This window comes from Hibiscus syriacus, unplaced genomic scaffold (assembly GCF_006381635.1).
Source record: "Hibiscus syriacus cultivar Baekdansim isolate YM2019G1 unplaced genomic scaffold, ASM638163v2 tig00112127_pilon, whole genome shotgun sequence".
NCBI classification, from domain to species: domain Eukaryota; kingdom Viridiplantae; phylum Streptophyta; class Magnoliopsida; order Malvales; family Malvaceae; genus Hibiscus; species Hibiscus syriacus.
Genome location: NW_024063259.1, coordinates 89,209 through 112,187, shown reverse-complemented (window position 1 = coordinate 112,187; position 22,979 = coordinate 89,209). Strand labels below are relative to the sequence as shown.

At 33.6% G+C, this 22,979-nt stretch overlaps 2 protein-coding genes across 2 annotated transcripts; both read left to right on the top strand.

Moving 5' to 3' along the window:
* The first annotated feature begins 606 nt into the window (after positions 1 to 606).
* On the top strand, positions 607 to 4,868 carry LOC120174840 (GPI mannosyltransferase 2-like). The gene is made up of 8 exons (XM_039181579.1): positions 607 to 973; positions 1,049 to 1,154; positions 1,293 to 1,385; positions 1,477 to 1,672; positions 3,012 to 3,190; positions 3,419 to 3,666; positions 3,810 to 3,979; positions 4,423 to 4,868. The coding sequence occupies exons 1-8, from the start codon at positions 634 to 636 to the stop codon at positions 4,588 to 4,590; spliced, it is 1,500 nt and encodes a 499-aa protein (XP_039037510.1). The 5' UTR covers positions 607 to 633; the 3' UTR covers positions 4,591 to 4,868.
* Positions 4,869 to 5,791: 923 nt separating this feature from the next.
* Positions 5,792 to 6,832, top strand: LOC120174876 (glycine-rich RNA-binding protein 4, mitochondrial-like). The gene is made up of 4 exons (XM_039181602.1): positions 5,792 to 5,986; positions 6,055 to 6,123; positions 6,510 to 6,616; positions 6,691 to 6,832. The coding sequence occupies exons 1-4, from the start codon at positions 5,848 to 5,850 to the stop codon at positions 6,778 to 6,780; spliced, it is 405 nt and encodes a 134-aa protein (XP_039037533.1). The 5' UTR covers positions 5,792 to 5,847; the 3' UTR covers positions 6,781 to 6,832.
* The last annotated feature ends 16,147 nt before the right edge of the window (positions 6,833 to 22,979 follow it).

Here is a 22,979-nt window from a genome sequence, read left to right as displayed (position 1 = left end):
TGAATTTACATAAAACTACTCTGAACATTATCGACCTTTTCTTTTTTCTAACGAGTTTCTTTTCCTTTTTATTAATTTTTAAGTATTTAATTGTATAAATTGATATTGTAAATTAGAAGGTGATGGGCTAGATGTTAATTTGGGTGTTGGATTGAGTGCACAATGGACATGGAGTGAATTTTAGGCATCATAAATACTCCTTAAATAATGTGCTTAAGAGGAAATGGAACAAGGAAGACAGGCAGCGTCAGTGGGCGCTGAAGAGTGCAAAAATATAAAAATAATATTAATAAAATATTAATTATTGCCTATATGATAGTTTAATCAGTAATTAAAATACCATTTCACCATAAAATTAGAGAGCAAGTAGTAAACTAAATAGATGAAAAAATTTAATGTTTAAAATTGAGTGATTAAATTGAATATTATGTTGGAATAATAATTTATAATAAAAAATATTTTATTAAAATTCGTCCTTTAAATACAACGAATTACAAATCATTTTAATAAATATTGTAATTCTCAAAATAATATATTAGGGGTAGTATTGGGCTAAATAATTTGCCCGCCCAACTTTCCCTTTTATTCGACCCCGTTTACGGCACTTTACATTTTTTTCCCTCGAAAGCCAAAATGGCAACAGAAATTTCAAGATCCCCATCGGAACCTCTCAATACATCCAAAGTGCTGAAAGCTGCAATTTTCTCAAGGCTTCTTCTTTTGGTCCTTACTATCCTATGGCGTTCCCTGCTCACCCCTTACGACACCTCCGCGCCCCTCAACCCAACCTGCCTACACAATCCTTCTTCCTTCCCTCCGCCTCTCCTCCTCTCCCTCGCTTCCGCCATCGAGAACGGCGTCGTTTGGGACAGCGTTTACTTCGTCCGGATCGCTCAGTGCGGATATGAATACGAGCAGTTCTACGCGTTTCTACCCTTATTGCCGGTCTGCATTTTCGCCTTTTCGCGCACAGGTTCGATTCGACTCTAGGATTAGGGTTCCATTTGTCTGCCCTTTTTTGAGTTTTTCTTCTCATGCAAAATTGCAGTTTTTGCGCCGTTGGTTCCGCTGATTGGCTATAGGGCAGTATTGGCGCTGTCCGGTTATGTTGTTTGCAATGTTGCGTTTATTTTCGCGGCGATTTACTTTTATAAGTAAGCTTTCATTTCCAGCTACTTGACATCCGAAATGTTCCGTTTCCTGTCACATTGTTGCTTTGCATTCTACACATTATATATATATATATATATTGGAACTTATGATTGTTCTTCTCGTGCTTCGTGCTCTAATAGGCTTTCAGTTATTATTTTGAAGGACCCCAATGCAGCACTACAGGCTTCCGTATTGTTTTGCTTCAATCCAGCATCCGTATTCTACTCATCAATGTAATGTTCTTCATTTATTTCTTCTGTTGTTGATTTTTCTAAAGGTGAAGGTTATTGTGGATTAGATTTTTGTGTCTTCTTGTGATTGCAGATATTCTGAGAGCTTGTATGCCTTGTTGTCATTTGGCGGATGCTACTATTTATTATCTGGTTCAAATAACATAGCTGTGCTTTGGCTTGCTCTTTCCAGTCTTGCAAGATCTAACGGAGTGCTCAATGCTGGTTATTTTGGATTTCAGACAATGCATCAGGCTTATGATGCTTTTTCCCTGAAAAAGCGTGCTTTTGTAAGTCTAGTGTTTTCTTAGATACAATGCCCCATTTGCAGGCTGTTTTTATTTTCCCACAAGGCTTCTTCATTAAGGCGAATAGGAAAGGGCTATAGTTGAGTGCTTATTGATGATTATCTTCCATTGATGTTTGTTTAATGGGATTTGCATGTGAGCCCAAGTTTGGAAGAAAAGTGCATGCTGCAGAAACATTGCACACAAAGCACCTTTCTAGGTGAAGAAATTAATGAAAATGGGGTTGACAGTTAAAAGGAATCAAACTCAAAACCTTTGTCTAATACCATGTTAGTGTGATAGTTAAGTAATCTATCATCTCCAAGGCTTAAGCTATTAGAATGAACCCAAATTTAATATTCAACGTGTATCTGTTTATTTTTTATGCTTATCTCTTCCTTTCATGCATTTGCCTTCTTCTTCATTTTAAATTGTAACTTCTAACACTGCTGGCTGATTTCTTGGTAATTAATGAATTTTCTTAATCTTAAATTCAACGTTCATGTTGACTTTTATGCAGATTAAGAAATGAATTTTGCTTTAGTGTTAAGGTTTTACTTGAGAAAAGAACAAATCAGTCTGGAAAATAGGATATAGAGAAGTAACAGCTTTTTTATGTTTAAAGAAAGTAAACATTTTTGGGACATCCTCAAAAGGAAACACGGACATTTAATTTGGTATTAGGGGTTTAGTTCTTCAATTTTATCAATGCCTAGTTGCCAATTTTATTTTTTCACCATTCAGTCTTTAAAGAAATGAAATGGTAAAACAAGATCAACCTTTTTTTCAATAAGTATCATTGGCTTCATGCTTTATTTGCGGTGCATTTTTTTTATATTGTTTAGTAAGTGAGTTCAGTGAAACTGAGGATATTTTTGTGTTTCGAATAAATTTTTTTTGGTCTTCATATATTTTTCCCACAAGGGCATTTGCAGGTATCCTTTGTGCATATCTAACATGCTTCCCTAATTGTCTTCAATGGGTGGGATAATTTTGCTTATGTCAAAGTTGTTATATTAGATAATTCATCATTTGTTAATATTGAGAAAATGAATACCATTATTATCTTTCTATATATGTTGTGTGATTTTGCATCAAATTTATCATTGATTTTTGGGAAGGAAAATTGTATTATGCACTGCAGTTGGAGTTTTTAGATTCCACCAGGGCAGTTGAGAGTTGTCATATACCCTTTTTAAGGTGTATTAAAAAAAACTAAAGAATATACATATCATTTTTTAATTTATGTTGTAGAGTTTAAATTTTTCACTTGAAGTGTATAGAGAATGAACTTTCTATGCAAATGGACGGTTTCATAAACAGCTTTCTATTTCCGTGCTAGTTGGCATTGTGGATCCTTATAAGGGGAGCACTGCGTTGTGTCTTCATTTTTGTTCCCTTTATTGCTTTTCAAGCATATGGCTACTACAATATGTGTCTATGGCGTTCTTCTGATGAAACGAGGCCTTGGTGTAAAGCAAGAATGCCTTTCCTATACAATTACATTCAAAGTCATTATTGGTATGCTCTTTTGCAGCTGGTCATGGTATAGCATTCATTTCATTTTCTTCATGCAGGAGATGTTAATAATTTCTCAAGTTTTCTAGATGCTAGTTTAAGTAATCCTATTAATGGAAAATCGTTAATGTATCTTTGGAATCTACATTTTGGCTTTCAAAATTGTGACAGATTAGATTTTGCTGGGATTTGTTACTCTGATGCATGCTTTTATACTTTCTTTTATCCTAGGGGAGTGGGATTCTTGAGATACTTCCAATTTAAACAACTGCCAAACTTTCTTCTGGCATCTCCGATACTGTCTTTGGCTGTTTGCTCAATCATCTATTATGTGAACACAAGACCTGAAATAGTTCGATCATTGGGTTTTCAAGCTTCAGTTGAGGAGAGAAGTGCCATGGCCATAATTTATTCTTTTCAGAAATCACTCGGATCAAACGACACCCAATTTTCAGAGAAACTTTCTTGTAGGAATCATGGTATTACTTCCCAAAACAAAATGACTTGTGAATTGTGAATGCTGACACTTATTTTTCTGTTGGGTTGTTGGTTGTTGGTTTTATTACTATATCGTGCCCCTGTTTCTTTCTGTTTGTTAAAGTAATTATTATCATTGTGACAGAAAATCATAATCTTAAATTGAGGAAGAAAGTTAGCCGAGGGGATCATACAAAGGGCAGAATAGTTCATGGATCATCAGAGAAGCTAGGATATACATCTGCTTTTATTCTTCCCTTTATCCTACATGTGGGCTTCATGGTAGCTACATCATTTTTTGTGATGCATGTCCAGGTTAGTTTCATCTCTTTCTCTGTACATCCTTGAAATTTGTCAAGACCACACTATATCAATATGGTTTAGAAAACTTAATGAATTATTGTTCTGCCTTTTGATTTCTTTAGGGACTAAGATTGTTGTTGACACTTCCCATATTATGTCTACTGGCCTGGTGGGGCTTATGTCTGAATTTTCATAGTGAATCAACTTGGAACAAATCACTTATTGTCTGTCATATCCATTTATGAACCATAATGTGTTCAAACAGGTCATGAGTTTACCATGTCTATGTTTTGGTTGTACCGTATAAGGTTGCTCCATTGAGACAGTTAATAGTTCACACAATGTTCGGTCATTATTAAATGGTTTCCCTTGCTTCTTGCATCATATTTTTAGCGATTGGTATTTAGTAAGTATATTGTAACGTAGCTTTGTATTTAACATTTAGCAATTGACAGGTTGCAACACGGTTCTTGTCGGCCAGCCCTTCACTATATTGGTTTGCTTCATTAGTAATGACTTCGCCCAATACGAGTAAGAAATGGGGATATATGATTTGGACATACTGTGTTGCCTATATCCTTCTCGGTAGCTTACTCTTCTCAAATTTCTACCCTTTCACTTAATTATAGCAATCCAATCCTTGTGATGAGTTATCGTTGACTTGTGTTTGGATCTAGTCGGAAGTTCCAACTTTGGATGAACTCCGAATACAGGCATGGTTAACTGTATGGACAATGAAAAGTGTTTGATAGTTGGATGTTGGCTGAGTTGGATAATTATGATCATTTGAGTTGTATTTGTATTTTTCTTTGGGGTTCAAGTTCCTATTAACTCCATTGAATTAAATTCTTGTAGTTTTATATATTTTTAATGAAATTTAACTTGTCTATTTCAATCAAAAGTTTTGCAGCACATTTTTCTCAATATTGCATGATAAAGGTTTAAATATTATACATTTTAATCCACAGTCCGATTTTAGATATTTTATGTCCAAGTTTAAAATGAGATCGGCGCCCTTTCAACCAAAAAAAAAAATGGGCGCAACTTATTGACGCTTTTTAATTGAAATGATAATAAATCGTTAAAAAAGTTATTAATGGTTGTAATTTATATATATTAGTAAAAGAAACTAATTTATGTATAGTATAAGTTCTGTTCTCATAATCAATTTATTATTATTATTTTTTGAAATAACTATGATATTCATTTATTGAAGTCGTATCAATAAACATTTTTGTCAAATACTGATTAAACAAATACAATGATGATTATCGAAGATAACATATAACAATGACCGCTAAAAGATAGTCTAAAAACAAAATCATTAACAATTGAAGCAACAACGTATAAAAATTGAACACACCAACAGCTCCGAGCATTAAATATGGAAGAGAGAAATTTGAAAAAACGCTAAAATGACCAATGGAAAAAACAATCTTCCCTTAATAACAATCTCATCCGACACTTTTATGCAATAATTAACAAATCGTCTTGAACAAACGAACAGAGAACCATGCATCAAAAAAGCAACCATGTATCTAGGTAAAATAAAAAATCGAGAAGAAAATCAAATAAAAAACTTGTTTTAATAGTCTAAAAACACCGATAGTCATGATATTTTTTACTAGAGAAAAAATTAAGAGTATTATTACAGTAAATACGAGAAAATATAACTAAAATTGACAAGACGATGGTCGGAGAAACCACCACCGCTGTCAAATTTTTTTTTTGAAAAATGTCCAATAGTTTTAGTAACTGCCGCATAGAGTTTCTGAGTGACTGATTGGAGTTTGTTTAGAATCAATATATTTTATATATTATTTCACGATTTTCTTTCCCTCCCTAAACACGAGCAGGAGGTGTGGTGGTTTGGTGGAGAAATGAGGAGTCTTATCAGGTTCATCGTGAGAAGAAATTTAGCAACAACCAGTAACCCTGTTTCACCTTCATCCTTGCGATCCTATTGCTCACACTCACCGCCTTCAACTTCCACTCCCAACTCCAAACTCTTTGTTGCAGGTCCCGTATTTTCCCTCTTTCTGACTCTCTTTCTGTTCCTCTTTCTGATTGGATGTTTCGTTTTGAAGGATTATCATGGTTGGTTGATGAGAAATCCTTGAAAGACGCCTTCTCTTTGTTTGGACACGTTTCTGAAGGTTAGCCCAGTCTTTTAGGTGTTCGATAAAATGTCTCAACGATCACAGTGCCGAGAGTCAATGTGTTTCGTTTATGCTGATGAAATGACTGAAATTTTCTTAGATCATTATCTAATACGTCTACTTTCATTTGCGTTGTTTGAATTCGCAGGATTATTCGATCAATAAGTGTCATTACCCCCGTCTTTGGACACTGTATTTACCAAACATTCTTGTTGATTCGCTTAATGCGTTGTTAATGGTTATTACCGATTCCATTTTAAAAGATAACTTATTTTCTACTCCACGCCATTTGAGGAGACAATAGTACCATTCGAAGCTTGCTCTGCCGAGTGGCTTGAACAAGTGATTGCTATCTCATCCTTTTGATGTTTCTTTTTTTCTAGTGAGGATAATGTATGATAAAGACAGTGGTAGGTCAAGAGGTTTTGGGTTTGTTCATTTTTCTAATGCAGATGAAGCCATGTCTGCGAAAGATGCAATGGATGGAAAGGTATGCAAACTGTACAGTTTAAGGTATGCTCTCATGGGAGATGGATGATTTATTGGATATTTGTTTTGGTGCAGGCATTGTTAGGTGGACCATTAAGGATAAGTTTTGCTCTTGAAAAGGTTCGCGGTGCTCCTGTTGTAGTCCCTCGTCTGCCTAACACCTGACGCCAATGCTTCAGCTCTGCAAGTGGGAATGTCTCAGGAAAGGCGGGTTAATATACGGCTAATATACAGCATTACCGGATATATTAAAATGTATTTAATAAATTCGGTTTAGCGGTACCTATTATGTTGACAACTAATAATGTTTTAGGTAGAAAATATGAAAAACTATTAAAAAATTTGGTAACCGGTAAACTTTGGTTATCGGTAAGTATCTATCCTTTTTATAAAAGTGTCCATACTTTTAACATATTAAGTAAATTTTACCGGTTTTGTCATAATGAATCTGGTTTTGTCATATTTTTATCTGTTATATTGTAAATTATCTATCCTTTTTATAAAAGTGTCCATACTTATTTCACTGTGAAAATATATTTATTATTATCTTTAGTTAATATTGTTAAATTTAAAATATAAATAATATTTTATAAAATATCAAAACAATCAAATAATTTTTTATGTAAATGAAATTATTAAATTAATATTGTAGGTGGAAAACATGAAACACTATTAAATAAATTGAAACATAAATTACATAACTTTCAAAGAAGTATATCATTTTTATAAAAGTGTCCATACTTATAAAAGTAGGTCTAAGTCATGAAGAAATATTAAAAAATTGTGCTACCGGTTCGTGTCGATCCAAATTAAAAATGTGTCGATCCAAAACGATATAACAGGTAAAACTATGACAAAACCGGTATAGAAATGATAAAACCGGTCAAGCGCTACCGGATACATTTAAAGTGTCGGTACTTTAATATAAGGATCGACACTTCGTGAATTTAAAAGAGAAGCAGTTTTAAATCCTATAAAGTGTCGATACTTTTAAAAAATGTATCGATCCAAAACGATATACCAGGTAAAAATATGATAAAACCGGTAACAAAATGATAAAACCGGTAAAACGTTACCGGATATATTAAAAGTGTCGATACTTTATATAAGGATCGACACTTTGTGAATTTAAAAGAGAAGCAGTTATAGCGCCTATAATGTGTCGATACTTTAAAAAAATATATCGATCCACAACGATATAACAGGTAAAAATATGATAAAACCGATAAAATGATACCGGATATATTGAAATTGTCGATACTTTCGTAAGTACGTGTAATAAATTATCGACACTTTCAAAGAAATAGGTAATTATCCTTTCGAAAGTATCGACACCTGACATAAAAGTATCGACACTTTTGTATTTGTATCGATTAAATATAAATAACATATCCGATGAAAATATAAAGGCCATAGCTAAATATCCTCTGAAAAAAGATAGAACGGACGAGTTTTTGAAATCGAAGCGTAATTGTTGCTGCATTTCAGAAGGCGTTTCTAAAGCGAAGTTTGTTTGTTTGTTGCTGCAGTCGAATCGAAAAGTATGTTGTCGAAACCCTAATTTTTTATTATTACAGTAATCGCGATAGGGTTTTTATGTGTTGTTTGGGGTTTTGGAGTAAGGAAGCATTTGGGACCGATTGCAGGTAGAAATAGATATTCAAGGAAAAATATAAATGTCGATACTTTTTATTAAATATTATAGGTTGTATAAATGTGCCGACACATTTTGGTGTGGCCATTCAAATTCTTTTGAAGAAAACCGTTTTACCACAAGAGTAGTTATCTATATTTGTATATTGAATAAAGTGTATGTAACAAAATAATTTGATTTGCGTAAACTGATATATGAAGGAAAAATGGAGTCAATGGGTTGGAAAATTGTTGGTGGAGCAGATGACTTTGAAATTGAGGCCGAGACTCGAAAGCAACCAAAGGGTGGATATATGTACTTCTAGTAAGTATCAATGTCCTTTTGTTATTATTGTTGAAATGGTAATTGGATTAAAGTATCGATAAACTTTAAATTGATTACAAATTTTAAATGTTAACAGTATGGCCGAATGCAAAAGGATGAAGGGAGATGGCACACAGAGCGGTTCGGTATGTAAAATGAAATTGACATTGAGTAGTATTAGTATTTAGTGTTAATGTATTGATTAAGAAACGTTTATGTTTAATATTAGGTGAAAAAAGATGTGAGGTCCAAATGGAATTCAATGAGTGATGCTGAAAATGAACCTTACATCACACAGTCAAGGAATGATAGTAAAGAATACAAAAGAACGGAGGAAAGCACATGAAAATAAGGTATTCATTAAACTTGTAAATACGTTGATACAAAATATATAAGAACTATAACATTATATATTGTTAAAAAATGTAGGAAGTGTCGACAAGATGCAGCATTAAAAGGGTGAATTTATTAATTAAACACCTTAAGGAGAAGGGTCAGTTGAATGTGCTGGGAGAAATAGGTTTTGGATCGTTGATCGGAGTAAGGGATCTACCTATTCGGAGGGAATTGTGTCGATCCTTGATGGCACAATTTGACGTCAGTCAATGTATGGCTAAGTATGGTGATTATTCATTCCCTCTGGGGGTATCGACTGCTGCAGCCGTCTTGGGGGTACAAAACAAAGGCAAAAGTGTTATAGAAGTCTGTAGGAGTAAGAACTGGAAAGCACTTGCCTCCAAATATGGTTTGAATCATAAGGTGACATATGCTGAAGTTGAAGAGGATATCAAAAGTGGATCTTACTGGGGGGATGAGCTGAAGGCCCGAGTTCTATTGTACCTTGTCGGGATATTTCTTTGTCCAACGGGTGATACGTCAACGAACAAGGAATATATGAAGCTCATTTGCGATGAAGGCTTGAAGGGTGAATTCAATTGGGCTGAATATATCCATTCGAGATTGATTGAATCAATAATCACCTTTAAAAAGGGCAGCCAGAGATACCTCAAAGGGTGCATAGCAATCTTATAGGTAAATGAGTTGAATCATTTTTTTGTGTTTTTATATAAAAATATAAATTTTATTATAAATGCAGGTTGCACTGTTCGATTTTTGGTCGGGCTGTGAGGCAGTGCCGGCTTATGAAAGAACCGGAGTGGCACGCATCCGTGCATGGGGGAAGGAAGAGGTGGTTAGAGTGATGGTGAAGTTGAAGTTGGATAGAGGGAAGAAGCAAGAAATGGTAATAAATGTAATTAAATAATATTAAGAATATAATCAATGTCTTAATATTGTAATTTAATTTTGAAGGTTATTGGCAAGGATGTAGAGGAGGCAGTGGAGGCAGAGGAGAAGAAAGGAGGGATGGTTGTATTGGGGGATGACGGTGAGTGGGACGACGGTGAGGGAAAACATAGTAACTTCGACATTTTGATGTCTGAATTGGCTGATATCAAAAAAATCCAATTTGAAATCATGCAAAGACAATCAAGAGTCGAAGAGAAACTTGATCGAGTCGTAGAGAAACTCGAGAGAGTCGAAGATACACTTGAGAGGCATAAGGGGGTAGTGGAAGGGAAAATAGATGGAGTGGTGAAAGAAGTAGAGGTGTTGAGGGTTGAAGTGGTGAAAGAAGTTGGGGTGTTAAGGGGTGATATTAAGATGGTGACGGGAGAAAAATTTGAGGGAGTGGTGAAGGAGGTTGTGGATTTGAGGAGTGAACTTACGGGGGTGAAGGGGGTGGTTGATAAATACTCGGATGAATGAGCTCAATTGAAGGGTGAAATAAAAGAGATGAAGAGCTATGTAGAAAAAAAGTACGATGAACTGAAAAAATATGAAGAAGAAAAGAGGGAGGAGGAAGAAGAAGAGATGGAAGAAATGAGGAGGAAGGAAGTCGATGTCATTTATACACCGGAGAGTGTTATAGCAGCAGTTTTGGATTCGGAATGTCCTGCACCCCAGAAGAAGAAGCAGAAGGTAAGTTTAATAAAAGAATACTTAATTTGATTTTTATTATGTTGGTGTGAAAAAAATTTGTATGCAAAATTGTAGGTTGAAAAAGCGGATATTCCAAGCGGAATTGATGACATCGAAGCTGCAATTTGTGATTATTTATGGAATAGCGAGTTAGAATTGGGGTAAGTGAAATATATTGTTTTGTGAGTGATATTTAAATATTTCATGACAACATATTAATCCTAATGATTCATATAGATATTCTGTAATCTCAATGGGAAATCAATTCGCTACTGTATACGACGTTGCAACGTTGAAGCCTACGGAATGGGTTGGCGGTGTGGTAAGTAGAAAGTAGAAAATGTTAAAACTTATTGAATATGTTCTGATTGTGTAATTAATTTTGTTAGGTTATCGATTTGCTCGCCTGGACCATATGCTACGATTCTCAAAAGTCACTCCGGAGGATTGGCTACCTTCCATACCTCTTAGTGGTGAGTTAAATTAATAAATATTGAAAAGTAGTGTTATAGACGGTAAATTAATAATGTTTGTTGCGTAATTACAGCAACAGGCATTGGATGCCAACAACAAAGAAAGTGTTGAGGGTATTTCTACCTTCTGGGGTGTCATATTGGATAACTATGTGAAATTCACCGACTGTGAGAAGGTAAGACACCATACCAATTGCAAATGATGTTTTCGGATATAGAATGTTGAATTTTGTCAAATTGGGTGTGAAATTTGTTGCAGATCATGATCACAATAACTACCATAATTCACATTGGTATCTGTTGGTGTTGGATATGGTAGATCGTGTTGTAACAATATATGATAGTATGTTTACAACTGAAGCAGCTAAACAGAGAGTGAAGGATGCTAAGAGATTGGTATGTATGTATGTATGAAAGGACATTATGTAAATTATAATGCATAATTTTTTTGGTGCATAACTTCTTCTATTTTAATGCAGATTAAAATATTATATTCTTATAATAAGAAACGCATTTGGGTTGAGTCCTGTGGATCTCTAGGAAAGTATCCCTTGAAAAATTTCAAATTTGTGGAGCATAAGAAGAATAAGCAATTGAATGGGTATGAGATGTTATCACAAATAGAAAGCTTAATTTATGCAGTATCCATCATAATTGACATGTGTGGTTTTCAAATTTTGTAACAGATATGATTGCGGCATGTATGTGATGATGTGGATGGAATCGATCGGTTCTACAGGGGCAACTGGTGATTTTGTAAGTGGATAGAAAAAATCGTTTGTGGTAAAATTGTTAAAAGTCGTAGATTGAATGCTGTAGTTGACAATACTTAACGTTCTGACAATTTGAATATAGGTTGTTGGAGACTGGGATCGATCGCGAATATTAAACGATCTCGTAAGCCACAATCAAAATGAACGAAGACAGAAGATAACAAAAGCTGCAATATTACATAAGAATAACAAAAGGATGCAATGATGTAAATGTAGGGTTAATTTTGTATAAGATTTATAATTTTGTATACGATTTATATTTTTGTATGTGAATATAATTATGAATGAGATGAGAAAAGTTAGCAGTATGTTGTTGTACATGTTTCTTATACACATTAAGGGTCATGTTGATACTTTGAAGTAAAAGGCAAATTTACCATAAAGTGTCGATCCATATATAAAAAGTGTCAATCCCAAAAACATCGAAAACCAAAAGTATAATGTAATATGTAATTTTTCAATCTAACCGGTACAAGTCTACCGGTTTTATGAGAGAATATGTCTAAATAATGTGTCGACACTAATATAGTTTGTGTCGATATTTTTTTTTCCAGAATGAATGGAAAACAGGGTGCACCCATAAAGTGTCGATCCATATATAAAAAGTGTCGATCCGAAAATCATCGAACCCAAAAGTATAATGTATATGTAATTTTTCAATCTAACCGGTACAATTATACCGGTTTTATGAGATAATATGTCTAAATAATGTGTCGACACTAATATAGTTTGTGTTGATATTTTTTTTCCAGAATGAATGGAAAACAGGGTGCACCCATAAAGTGTCGATCCATATATAAAAAGTGTCGATCCCAAAATCATCGAACCCAAAAGTATAATGTAATATGTAATTTTTCAATCTAACCGGTATAATTATACCGGTTTTATGAGATAATATGTATAAATAATGTGTCGACACTAATATAGTTTGTGTCGATATTTTTTTTCCAGAATGAATGGAAAACAGGGTGCACCCATAAAGTGTTGATCCATATATAAAAAGTGTCGATCCCAAAATCATCGAACCCAAAAGTATAATGTAATATGTAATTTTTCAATCTAACCGGTACAATTATACCGGTTTTATGAGATAATATGTATAAAAAATGTGTCGACACTAATAGTTTGTGTCGATATTTTTTTCCAGAATGAATGGAAAACAGGGTGCACCATAAAGTGTCGATCCATATATAAAAAGTGTCGATCCCAAAATCATCGAACCCAAAAGTATAATGTAATATGTAATTTTTCAATCTAACCGGTACAATTATACCGGTTTTATGAGAGAATATGTCTAAATAATGTGTCGACACTAATATAGTTTGTGTCGATATTTTTTTTCCAGAATGAATGGAAAACAGGGTGCACCCATAAAGTGTCGATCCCAAAATCATCGAACCCAAAAGTATAATGTAATATGTAATTTTTCAATCTAACCGGTACAAGTATACCGGTTTTATGAGAGAATATGTCTAAATAATGTGTCGACACTAATATAGTTTGTGTCGATACTAATTTAAATATCAAGTGTTTTTCCACCGTTTACGATATATAGTACTCTTAATCGAGAAACCCTAAACATAAAGGCAAGCAGGCAGATCTTCCTCTTTCATCTACCGTTATCATAAGTGACGATCAGATATCCAGGTAAATTTATCGATATTTTATGGGTTTGATTGATTTCTATATTGGAGTTTTTATCCTGAATGTGTTTGTGTTCCATTGTAATAGGGGTAGCATCCAACCAAAATGGCTCCAAAACGTTAGCGTCAGAAGCGAGGTCTTTCTCAAAGCTCTTCTCAACCCAGTTCTTCTCAACCACCTCCTTCTGTAACAAACAATTCTTCTGAGGAAATCAGGTCCTTCGAAACTCTGAACTTTAGATCCGACATGGAGAAACAAAGATGGCAGACGAGTTTTAAAGTAAGGAAGATCGTCCGAACGTGTCATTGACCTGGGTTTCTTGTTTGATGATAAATATGCATTTAGTTTTAAATCCACATTTACATCTTGGGGTTGGCTTGAATTCCTTGGTGTAGAACCAAGATATTATCCCAACCTAGTTAGAGTCTTCTACAACAATGCTTCCTTACAGCACGAGCCTAATAAGACTAATATAATAGGAATTAATACACATGTCATGGGGAAGGATATATATATATCTCCAGAAACTATTGCGGAGGGTTTAGGTGTAGCGAATACAGGGGATTCAGATGAAAATGGTGTAGATTGGTCTACAATTAAACGGGTTACTAGAAATAGCCCAATTCACCTCGATGTAGAGTCGAGAGTGTTTCACAAAATGCTCACATGGTATATCCGGCCTAGTGGGAGAAAACATTCAACGCTTCGAGACAGCGATTATTGGTGGATAGCAAAGTATAAATCCAAAACGGCTCCAAACATTGCAAAACTCATTTAATACAATTGTATATATGGTCACAAAGGGAGCAACAATTTCAACTACACTACCATATGGATGTGTCATCACCCATCTGTTGAAGAAGAAGGAAGTTGATTTTTCGCATGACGCCCCTGTTCGATTAACCCGCAAGATTGACATGGTATTTATTAAAAAAGTGGGATATGATTTTGTTGAAAAACTCGGTTGGAAGCGTGTCAAGGAGGTCGGATTAGATCAAGAGAGGGAGAAAATGGACCCCGTTGGCCATGAAGAAGAGCAACCAAGTGGAGACGCAATGATGGAAGAAGCTCCAGTTGCACAGGATGTCACAATTAAGACCGTGATGGAATACATGGTCAATTTTCGGGAGCATATTGATTCCCTTGGAGTGGAATGCGATCCGATATTTCATCATTGCAACGTGAAGTCTCCATGTTGCGTAACGAATTACGTCAACGACATCAAACGAGTTAGGTAATTCATTATCTATGTTTCTTAACATTTACACGTTCTGAACTTTATTTTATTTTCTTTTAACAGATGTGGACAACCAAGCGGTCGCAGAAGATGAAGCTGACGATGACGATGATGATGACGATGAAGCTGGCGATGAAGATGATGACGATGATGATGATGAAGATGATGATCCAAACAAGTATATCGTGTCTGCAACGCCGCCTTCAAGAAAACTTTAATTTTTGATCTCAATGGTGTCCTTGCCTACATCCCAAGACTGCCGGCAGGTTTTAATTCTATTCTTTTGTATCCATTATTTAACATATAAGCATAGAACTTTATGCAATTTTTCTTCATGTGTAGATGTTGTCCTCAGAAGAGGATTATTTGAATTTATGCAATTTTGTGTCGACAATTTGTTGTTGCCCTTTGGTCTTCAAAGATGAGGTTAGAACATGTTTGAGGCAATTGAATTACTGTAGTCAAAATCGTTAATATACATTTGAATGTTAACATTCAAACTTGATTACAATCTCAGGCATAACGTCGACCGTGTACTTGAGAAACTACCTGTATTTTCCGAGCATTTTCTATTCGTGTGGGTAAGATGAATGTCATTACAGTTTGCTGACTTTTCGTTGTCTATGATTCCTACATATTTATGTTCGACTGTTGTGAACAGGATCAAAAAAAATGCAAAACATACGATTCTGTTACCTACTGTAAAGATCTCAATGATGTTTGGAACGCGTGTCCAGATTTTAACGAGCTAAATACACTTTTGGTCGATGATTCAGCGGAAAAAATGATTTATAATCCGGTAAGTTGCATTTATGCAATATGTTTTTCCAGTTGAACAGGTGTTCAGACATTGATTATTTTAACAACTTATTGTTTATATAGAAATACAATTACATATGTCCACATACCTTTGACGCTGCTTCTCATTCGAACGACAAAGCTCTAGGTATGACACAAATTTATTCATGCTTATGCGAATTTAATTTATTGTTAGTAAAATTGCACCTCATTAGTTTGATAATTGAAATTATTTATGTATGTCCTCAGAAAAAGGCGGAAACATACGAGAGTATTTGAAAAATTTGTTGAAGGCCTCTAATGTTCCGGACTTCGTTAGAAACAACCCTTTTCATCGGATTAATTTTGTTTGTCGGTACATTATTTGAACATTCTTGGTATTTATATTTTGGTCTAAATATTGTGTATATTTTCATTAATTATTCCATATTTGCTTCTATGTGTACATATACATTTGAGTGTCTATACTTTTTTAATATATTGTAAAGTATCTATCCTTTTTATAAAAGTGTCTATACTTTTTCCACTGTGGAAAACATTAATTTAAGGTTATCTTTTGAGTGAGTTTTAAGATATTAATTTAGTATTATAGGCGTCTAATGATTTATTTTTTACGTTACGGTATATATTATTAAATTAAAAATTCTTAATATTATTTTATAAAATATCAAAACAATCAACTAATTTTTTGTGCAAATGAAATTATTAAATTAATATTGTAGGTGGAAAACATGAAACATACTTAAAAAAAATTGAAACATAAATTACATATCTTTAAAAAAAGTATCGATCCTTTTTATAAAAAGTATGGACACTTTCAACATATTATAAATATACCGGTTTTTTGCGCGAATAGGTCTACAACCTATATCGACACTTTTTAATCTTGTGTCGGTACTTTATGTCCAGATTGGAAGAAAAATGTGTCGATACATTGTTAAAAAGTGTCGACATTTACACATCGGAACCCATAATTATAATGTAATAGATAATTTTGTAATATAACCGGTATAAATATACCGATTTTATGCGCGAATAGGTCTACAACCTATATCGACACTTTTTAATATTGTGTCGGTACTTTATGTCCATATTGGAAGAAAAATGTGTAGATACGATTTAAAAAAGTATCGACATTTACACATCGGAACCCATATTTATAATGTAATAGATAATTTTGTAATATAACCGGTATAAATATATCGGTTTTATGAGCGAATAGGTCTACAACCTATATCGACACTTTATAATATTGTGTCGGTACTTTATGTCCAGATTGGAAGAAAAATGTGTCGATACCATTTAAAAAAGTGTCGGTAATTTTACATCGAAACCCAGATTTATAATGTAATAGATAATTTTGTAATATAACCGGTATAAATATACCGGTTTTATGAGCGAATAGGTCTACAACCTATATCGACACTTTATAATATTGTGTCGGTACTTTATGTCCAAATTGGAAGAAAAATGTGTCGATACCATTTAAAAAAGTGTCGGTAATTTTAAGTAACGCGGTTTTTCTTCCTTCATTCAAAATATTTATATGTACATACAATAGGAGTCATGTTGATACTTACGATATATTATATGGAGATCATTGTCATTCCATTCCGTCTTCGAAAAAATCAGTTGATGTAGGCTGTGTGCTTGTACTCAAACTGAGCTTGACTTGAGGACATGTTAGTTTGTTATGCCCCTCACCGTTGCAGTACCCACATCGCCTAATTTTCTTCTCGACCTTGTTCTTCGGCACTTCTTTTCGCTTGCGTTATTTTCGTTGAGGGTCACGAACATTGTTTACTATAATGCTCTGGTTGACTGAATGATTCAAACCAAACGAGTTTTCTAATTCTTCTATTAGTTTTTTCATCTCATCTCTTGCGGTTTTGAAAGACTCGTCTGTCTTTGATGCAATGTAGCAAACCTACTTGACGTTGAACGTAGAGCAGCGAACCTTGCCAGCATCACTTCTGGAGACACATTCAAATCAACATAGTGGGTGCAGAAGCCTTCGCATCATTAGTCCACCTACTTTGAATCAAAGTCCCGGGCAAATATGTGTAGTCCAATTGCTTCAAAATGTGAAGTTGATGGCGACACGAAAGTCCAACGGTCTCGAATTTTTTGCAGGAGCAAATTAGAGTTTTCGTACGAGAATCAAAACTAATTTCAAATTTCCTATTTTTTTCTGCGTACTTTGACAAAATATAATGTTGACATTCATCTGATAAGGACTTAATCTCTGCCTCAATCCGGTACAATGTCTCCCGTATAAGTTCATCTTGGAACACACGAAAAGATTCGCGGGTAAAAATCGCAGCGGTATGGCTTTCAAGGTCGACCAGTTTTGTGATCTGGAAGGGCTTCGTATGGGAACTTAAGTAATCCGCTTTCAACTCGTTCATACGCATTCTACTAATTCCATCTTCAATTGCACGAACAACATCTAAATATGTCTTCTTGTGTTTCAGTGCAATATCTAGTGAAGCATTCATAGACTCGCACCTTTGTGTTGAGCGAATATTGGCAAAGAAATGACCGGTTAGATATGCTTGTTCCCATAAGTTTCGTGTATTTCCCTTCTCAATCACCCATGGATGCTTTTGGATGTTGAATTCTAAAACAATCGAACGCTATTGAATATCAAATTCCTTGGTTGTCCACCAAGAAGCCATGCATTTTGAGAATGCTGCTGTAAACTTTGGGTCACCAATGTTAGCTTGTGCATTGCGAGAAAGATGCCAAGAACATAATATGTGCTTAGCATAAGGGATAACAGATTTGATAGCCCTCTGCATTGCCCTATCCCCATCGGTTACAACGGAAATAGGTGATTTATTCATCATGGCTTCTAAAAAATTCTGTAGCACCCACTCGAAAGATTGAGACGTCTCGTCAGCGATTATGGCAGTGGCAAACACAATTGTGTTATGGTGATGATTGACACCAACAATAGGCATAATTGGTCGACCATACAAATTATCTTTGTACGTTGTGTCGAACGCAATTACATCACCGAAACATGTGTAATCCGATCTCGATGTAGAATCCGACCAAATAATATTATACAATGCCCCCGATTCGTCTACCGAGTATGTCATAAAAAACCCGGGATTATCATGTTTCTTATAATCAAAGTAGGCAATAAGCGCATTCACATCCCCATCGACGATTTCCTTTGCTTTACCTCTTTGAAGTGCATTGCAGAGGTCTTTATGTGTAAATCCAACATTATGATAGCCCCCTGCCTGCTGCGTTAAATAGTTCATTACTTGTGACATGCCAACACCGACCTCTTTCAATGTTGTTGCCTCATCGATATCAGCCTTACTTACAGCTCTATTAGAACGCATAAATGGTGTCATAGCAGATGTGCACAATGCATGATTATGTTTCTGATCAGACTTACTTATAACCCACTGATCGTTTGTATTTGTTGCTGTAACTACGACTCTAGCCTTACATCATGTTCTTGTGACTGGCGTATGAGCACGTTGACGATCAACGGTATTGACTTTTGATACTCGAAACCCTTCTTTGGAACAACAAAATTCTTGTGTCTTCAAATTCCCTTCCACGTCAAGCCGTGTTGTTCCCTTACGTGCACTAAACCCATGTTCCCGTGCGAATCCCTTGTAAAAGTGCCAAGCTTGATCACGTGAACAGAAGAGCTGACCAACCAATCTGTCAGATTCATCAACATTATGTACTTCATGGCATTCCTCGGTTGGCTTAACATTGTCTACATCAGTATTATCCATGGAAAAAATTTTGTTGTGCAAGTTCAGTGCTCCAGGAGTTGATGGAGATGTAAGCAAAGGTTCATTTTGAACATGTTCAGTCGTGCTGCTTTCAATAGGATGTGGCATTGGTAGTGGTAGTTAAAGGGTGGGTACACCATTAAATTCGCAGTACATATTTAGGTATGTACAATAACTACAAGTATATATTATCATTAAATTTAGGTATGTACAATAACTACATATTTAGATATGTTTGTTAACTACATATTTAGGTATATACATCTTTTGAGTGAGTTTTAAGATATTAATTTAGTAATTATAGGCGTCTAATGATTTATTTTTTATGTTACGGTATATATTATTAAATTAAAACAATAAACATATATATATATATTATTATCTTGGTTAATGTTGTTAAATTTAAATTATAAATATTATTTTATAAAATATCAAAACAATCAAATAATTTTTGTGTAAATGAAATTATTAAATTAATATTGTAGGTGGAAAACATGAAACACTGTTAAAAAAATTGAAACATAAATTACATAACTTTTAAAAAAAGTATCGATCATTTTATAAAAAGTATGGACACTTTCAATATAATAGGTAAACATATGATGTAATAGGTAGCGCTTATATAATGTAATAGGTATCGTTTATATAATGTAATAGGTAGTGGTTATATTGTAAAGTATCTATCCTTTTTATAAAAGTGTCCATACTTTTTCACTGTGGAAAACATTAATTAAGGTTATCTTTTGAGTGAGTTTTAAGATATTAATTTAGTAATTATAGGTGTCTAATGATTTATTTTTTACGTTACGATATATTATTATTAAATTACAAATTCTAATATTATTTATAAAATATCAAAACAATCAAATAATTTTTTGTGCAAATAAAATTATTAAATCAAATTACTTTATTCCAACCATGTGACAAGTGTGACAACTCCATCAACTCACAACTCAGCTTTGAACTCAATCAATATTGTCTTTTAGCTTGATGGTTCATAAAGCATGTTACTTGAACAGTATGAATCAATTATGCAATTTTCATGTTCAATTTAACACTGCATTTCAAATTCATTTCATATGTAATTGGAGTTTGAATTTAAATTTCAATTTGAGTTTGAATTTCAATATATATTTCGGCTCCACTATAAATATTAGCCCAAGCCAATATGCATGTTATCATTGATTATTCCTAATTTCCATTGTTTTTTTCCAACGTTTAAACGCGAGGGAAATCCCGACCATTGTATTTTTTGGTCAACTTTAAGCGTCAGAAACGTTTCGGGCGTATGATCTGGGTGGTAAACAAATAGCAACTAAAATCATAAGTCCGAAATGCTTCTGAGTACCACCCAAATCATAAGTCTGAAATACTTCCGATGCTCATCAAAATCCAAAGCTCATATGGTGCCAAGCAAAAGGAAATCAAAATTCAAATCTCATATGATGCCAAGCAAAAGGAAATCAAAATCTACAACTTGAGTTTGAACATTGATATGATATGTTCAGTTGTTATCATGTTGGGATTTTCTCGTTTTTGATTGCTTGGATAGTTGTTCTCTTGCTTCTTCAAGTGTCCTTAGCTTGTAATTTATAGCTTGGAATGTGTTTGATGTTGTATATATTATTATTAAATTAAAAACAATAAACATATATTACATATTTATTATTATCTTTGGTTAATGTTGTTAAATTTAAATTATAAATATTATTTTATAAAATATCAAAATAATCAAATAATTTTTTGTGTAAATGAAATTATTAAATTAATATTGTAGGTGGAAAATATGAAACACTGTTAAAAAAATTGAAACATAAATTACATAACTTTTAAAAAAAGTATCGATCCTTTTATAAAAGTATGGACACTTTCAATATAATAGGTAAACATATGATGTAATAGGTAGCGCTTATATAATGTAATAGGTATCGTTTATATAATGTAATAGGTAGTGGTTATATTGTAAAGTGTCTATCCTTTTTATAAAAGTGTCCATACTTTTTTCACTGTGGAAAACATTAATTTAAGGTTATCTTTTGAGTGAGTTTTAAGATATTAATTTAGTAATTATAGGCGTCTAATGATTTATTTTTTACGTTACGATATATATTATTATTAAATTAAAAATTCTAAATAATATTTTATAAAATATCAAATAATCAAATAATTTTTTGTGCAAATGAAATTATTAAATTAATATTGTAGGTGGAAAACATGAAACACTATTAAAAAAAATTGAAACATAAATTACATAACTTTAAAAGAAGTATCGATCCTTTTTATAAAAAGTATGAACACTTTCAATATAATATAATGTAATAGGTAAATTTGTAATACTATCGGTATAAATATACCGGATTACTTATAAAATATGTAAATATAAGCGCTACCTATTACATTATATAAGCACTACCTAGTATGTTATTGTACTTTATAATATTTCCGGTTAAATAATATAACATAACCGGTATAAATTTTAACCGGTCAATTGTTTAACCGGTCACGTCGTATATTAACCGTTTTTTAGGCGCCGCACCGCAGAACTACCATCTGCAAGTTCTTTTCTACGTTCTAACGTTAAAGTGATTAGAGTCTTTGATGAACTGAACTTGATAGCAACATATGGTAGAATTCAAAGTGAACTAAATTAGGCAATCCAATAGCCTTGATGGAGTTTATTCATTTCCAATTGCATTTTATTTCGTTTGATTCTTTTAAAAGACTTAATACAAAAATAAGTATTCAAATTATGTCTCGAAAAACGTTTTAGTATCTAAAGAATTTTCGTTAAAAATATATGTTTAATGTTTCAAACGTTATACTTTTAGGTGTCCGGACCGTCGTTAAATATATTTGTTAAGTAACACGAACGTGTTACGTGTCACGCTATAGTAATTTTGAGAATTTATTTTAAAAAATAAAAATATTTTTTTGTAAAAAAAAATCAGCAGTCGATTCCTGATCAAACCCATGTTGACATTTAGTCGTAATATGCCACCATTTGTAGTGGAGAAGCATTCAAAGGTTTGTCAGATATCGTCGTCGTTCTTCGTTGATTCAAGTTGATTTCGACATCCATAAGTCACATTGCCACCACTAGGGATGACAATGGATCCTGGACTCGACCATAATCTGTAGATACGTATCCGTTTTATAGAGTATGGATCCTAAAATTTTGGACCCAACGGAACCGGACTGGATCTGGATCATCTAATTAAAGTATGGATGCGAGTCTGAATCTAACACTAAGATACCGGGGTTGGACTCGTTTACCCGTTTATAGAAAATCCCCACCTTTAATTTTAATATTAATATATATATATATATATACGACATAGTAGTTTTTAAAAAATATATATAGATATTTTATAAAGGGAGACGCTTGAGTTCTTATAGGTTTTAAACTCGGCTTACGACAATAGAATGTTTCATGATCTACTTTTTTTAATGTTTGTGTTATTCAAAAGACATTTGTGTAATTGTGTGGAGTTTTTTATGAGACTTTAGTTTATCATTTTTTATTATGTTACTAGTTGTATTGAAATTAATTTTTCCTCCATTGGAGATGTAATGTGAAATTAGTCAATGACAGTTTTATTACTTTAAAAAATAGGTCGAATGATCATTTTTTAATAAACCCGTTTTGGACCCGGATACGTGAGATCCGTTAGTTATGGATCTGGATCTTGATTTTCTAGACCCGCAGATCTAGGGCGGGTCTAGATCCAAAATGTGAAA

Excerpts from the sequence above, each read along its gene's own strand:
- LOC120174840 (XM_039181579.1), top strand. The coding sequence starts at position 634 with ATGGCAACAGAAATTTCAAGATCCCCATCGGAACCTCTCAATACATCC. Across the intron at positions 1,386-1,476 it reads TCCGTATTCTACTCATCAAT|ATATTCTGAGAGCTTGTATG; the intron begins GTAATGTTCTTC and ends TTGTGATTGCAG. Across the intron at positions 1,673-3,011 it reads CCCTGAAAAAGCGTGCTTTT|TTGGCATTGTGGATCCTTAT; the intron begins GTAAGTCTAGTG and ends TTTCCGTGCTAG.
- LOC120174876 (XM_039181602.1), top strand. The coding sequence starts at position 5,848 with ATGAGGAGTCTTATCAGGTTCATCGTGAGAAGAAATTTAGCAACAACC. Across the intron at positions 6,124-6,509 it reads GTTTGGACACGTTTCTGAAG|TGAGGATAATGTATGATAAA; the intron begins GTTAGCCCAGTC and ends CTTTTTTTCTAG. Across the intron at positions 6,617-6,690 it reads AAGATGCAATGGATGGAAAG|GCATTGTTAGGTGGACCATT; the intron begins GTATGCAAACTG and ends GTTTTGGTGCAG.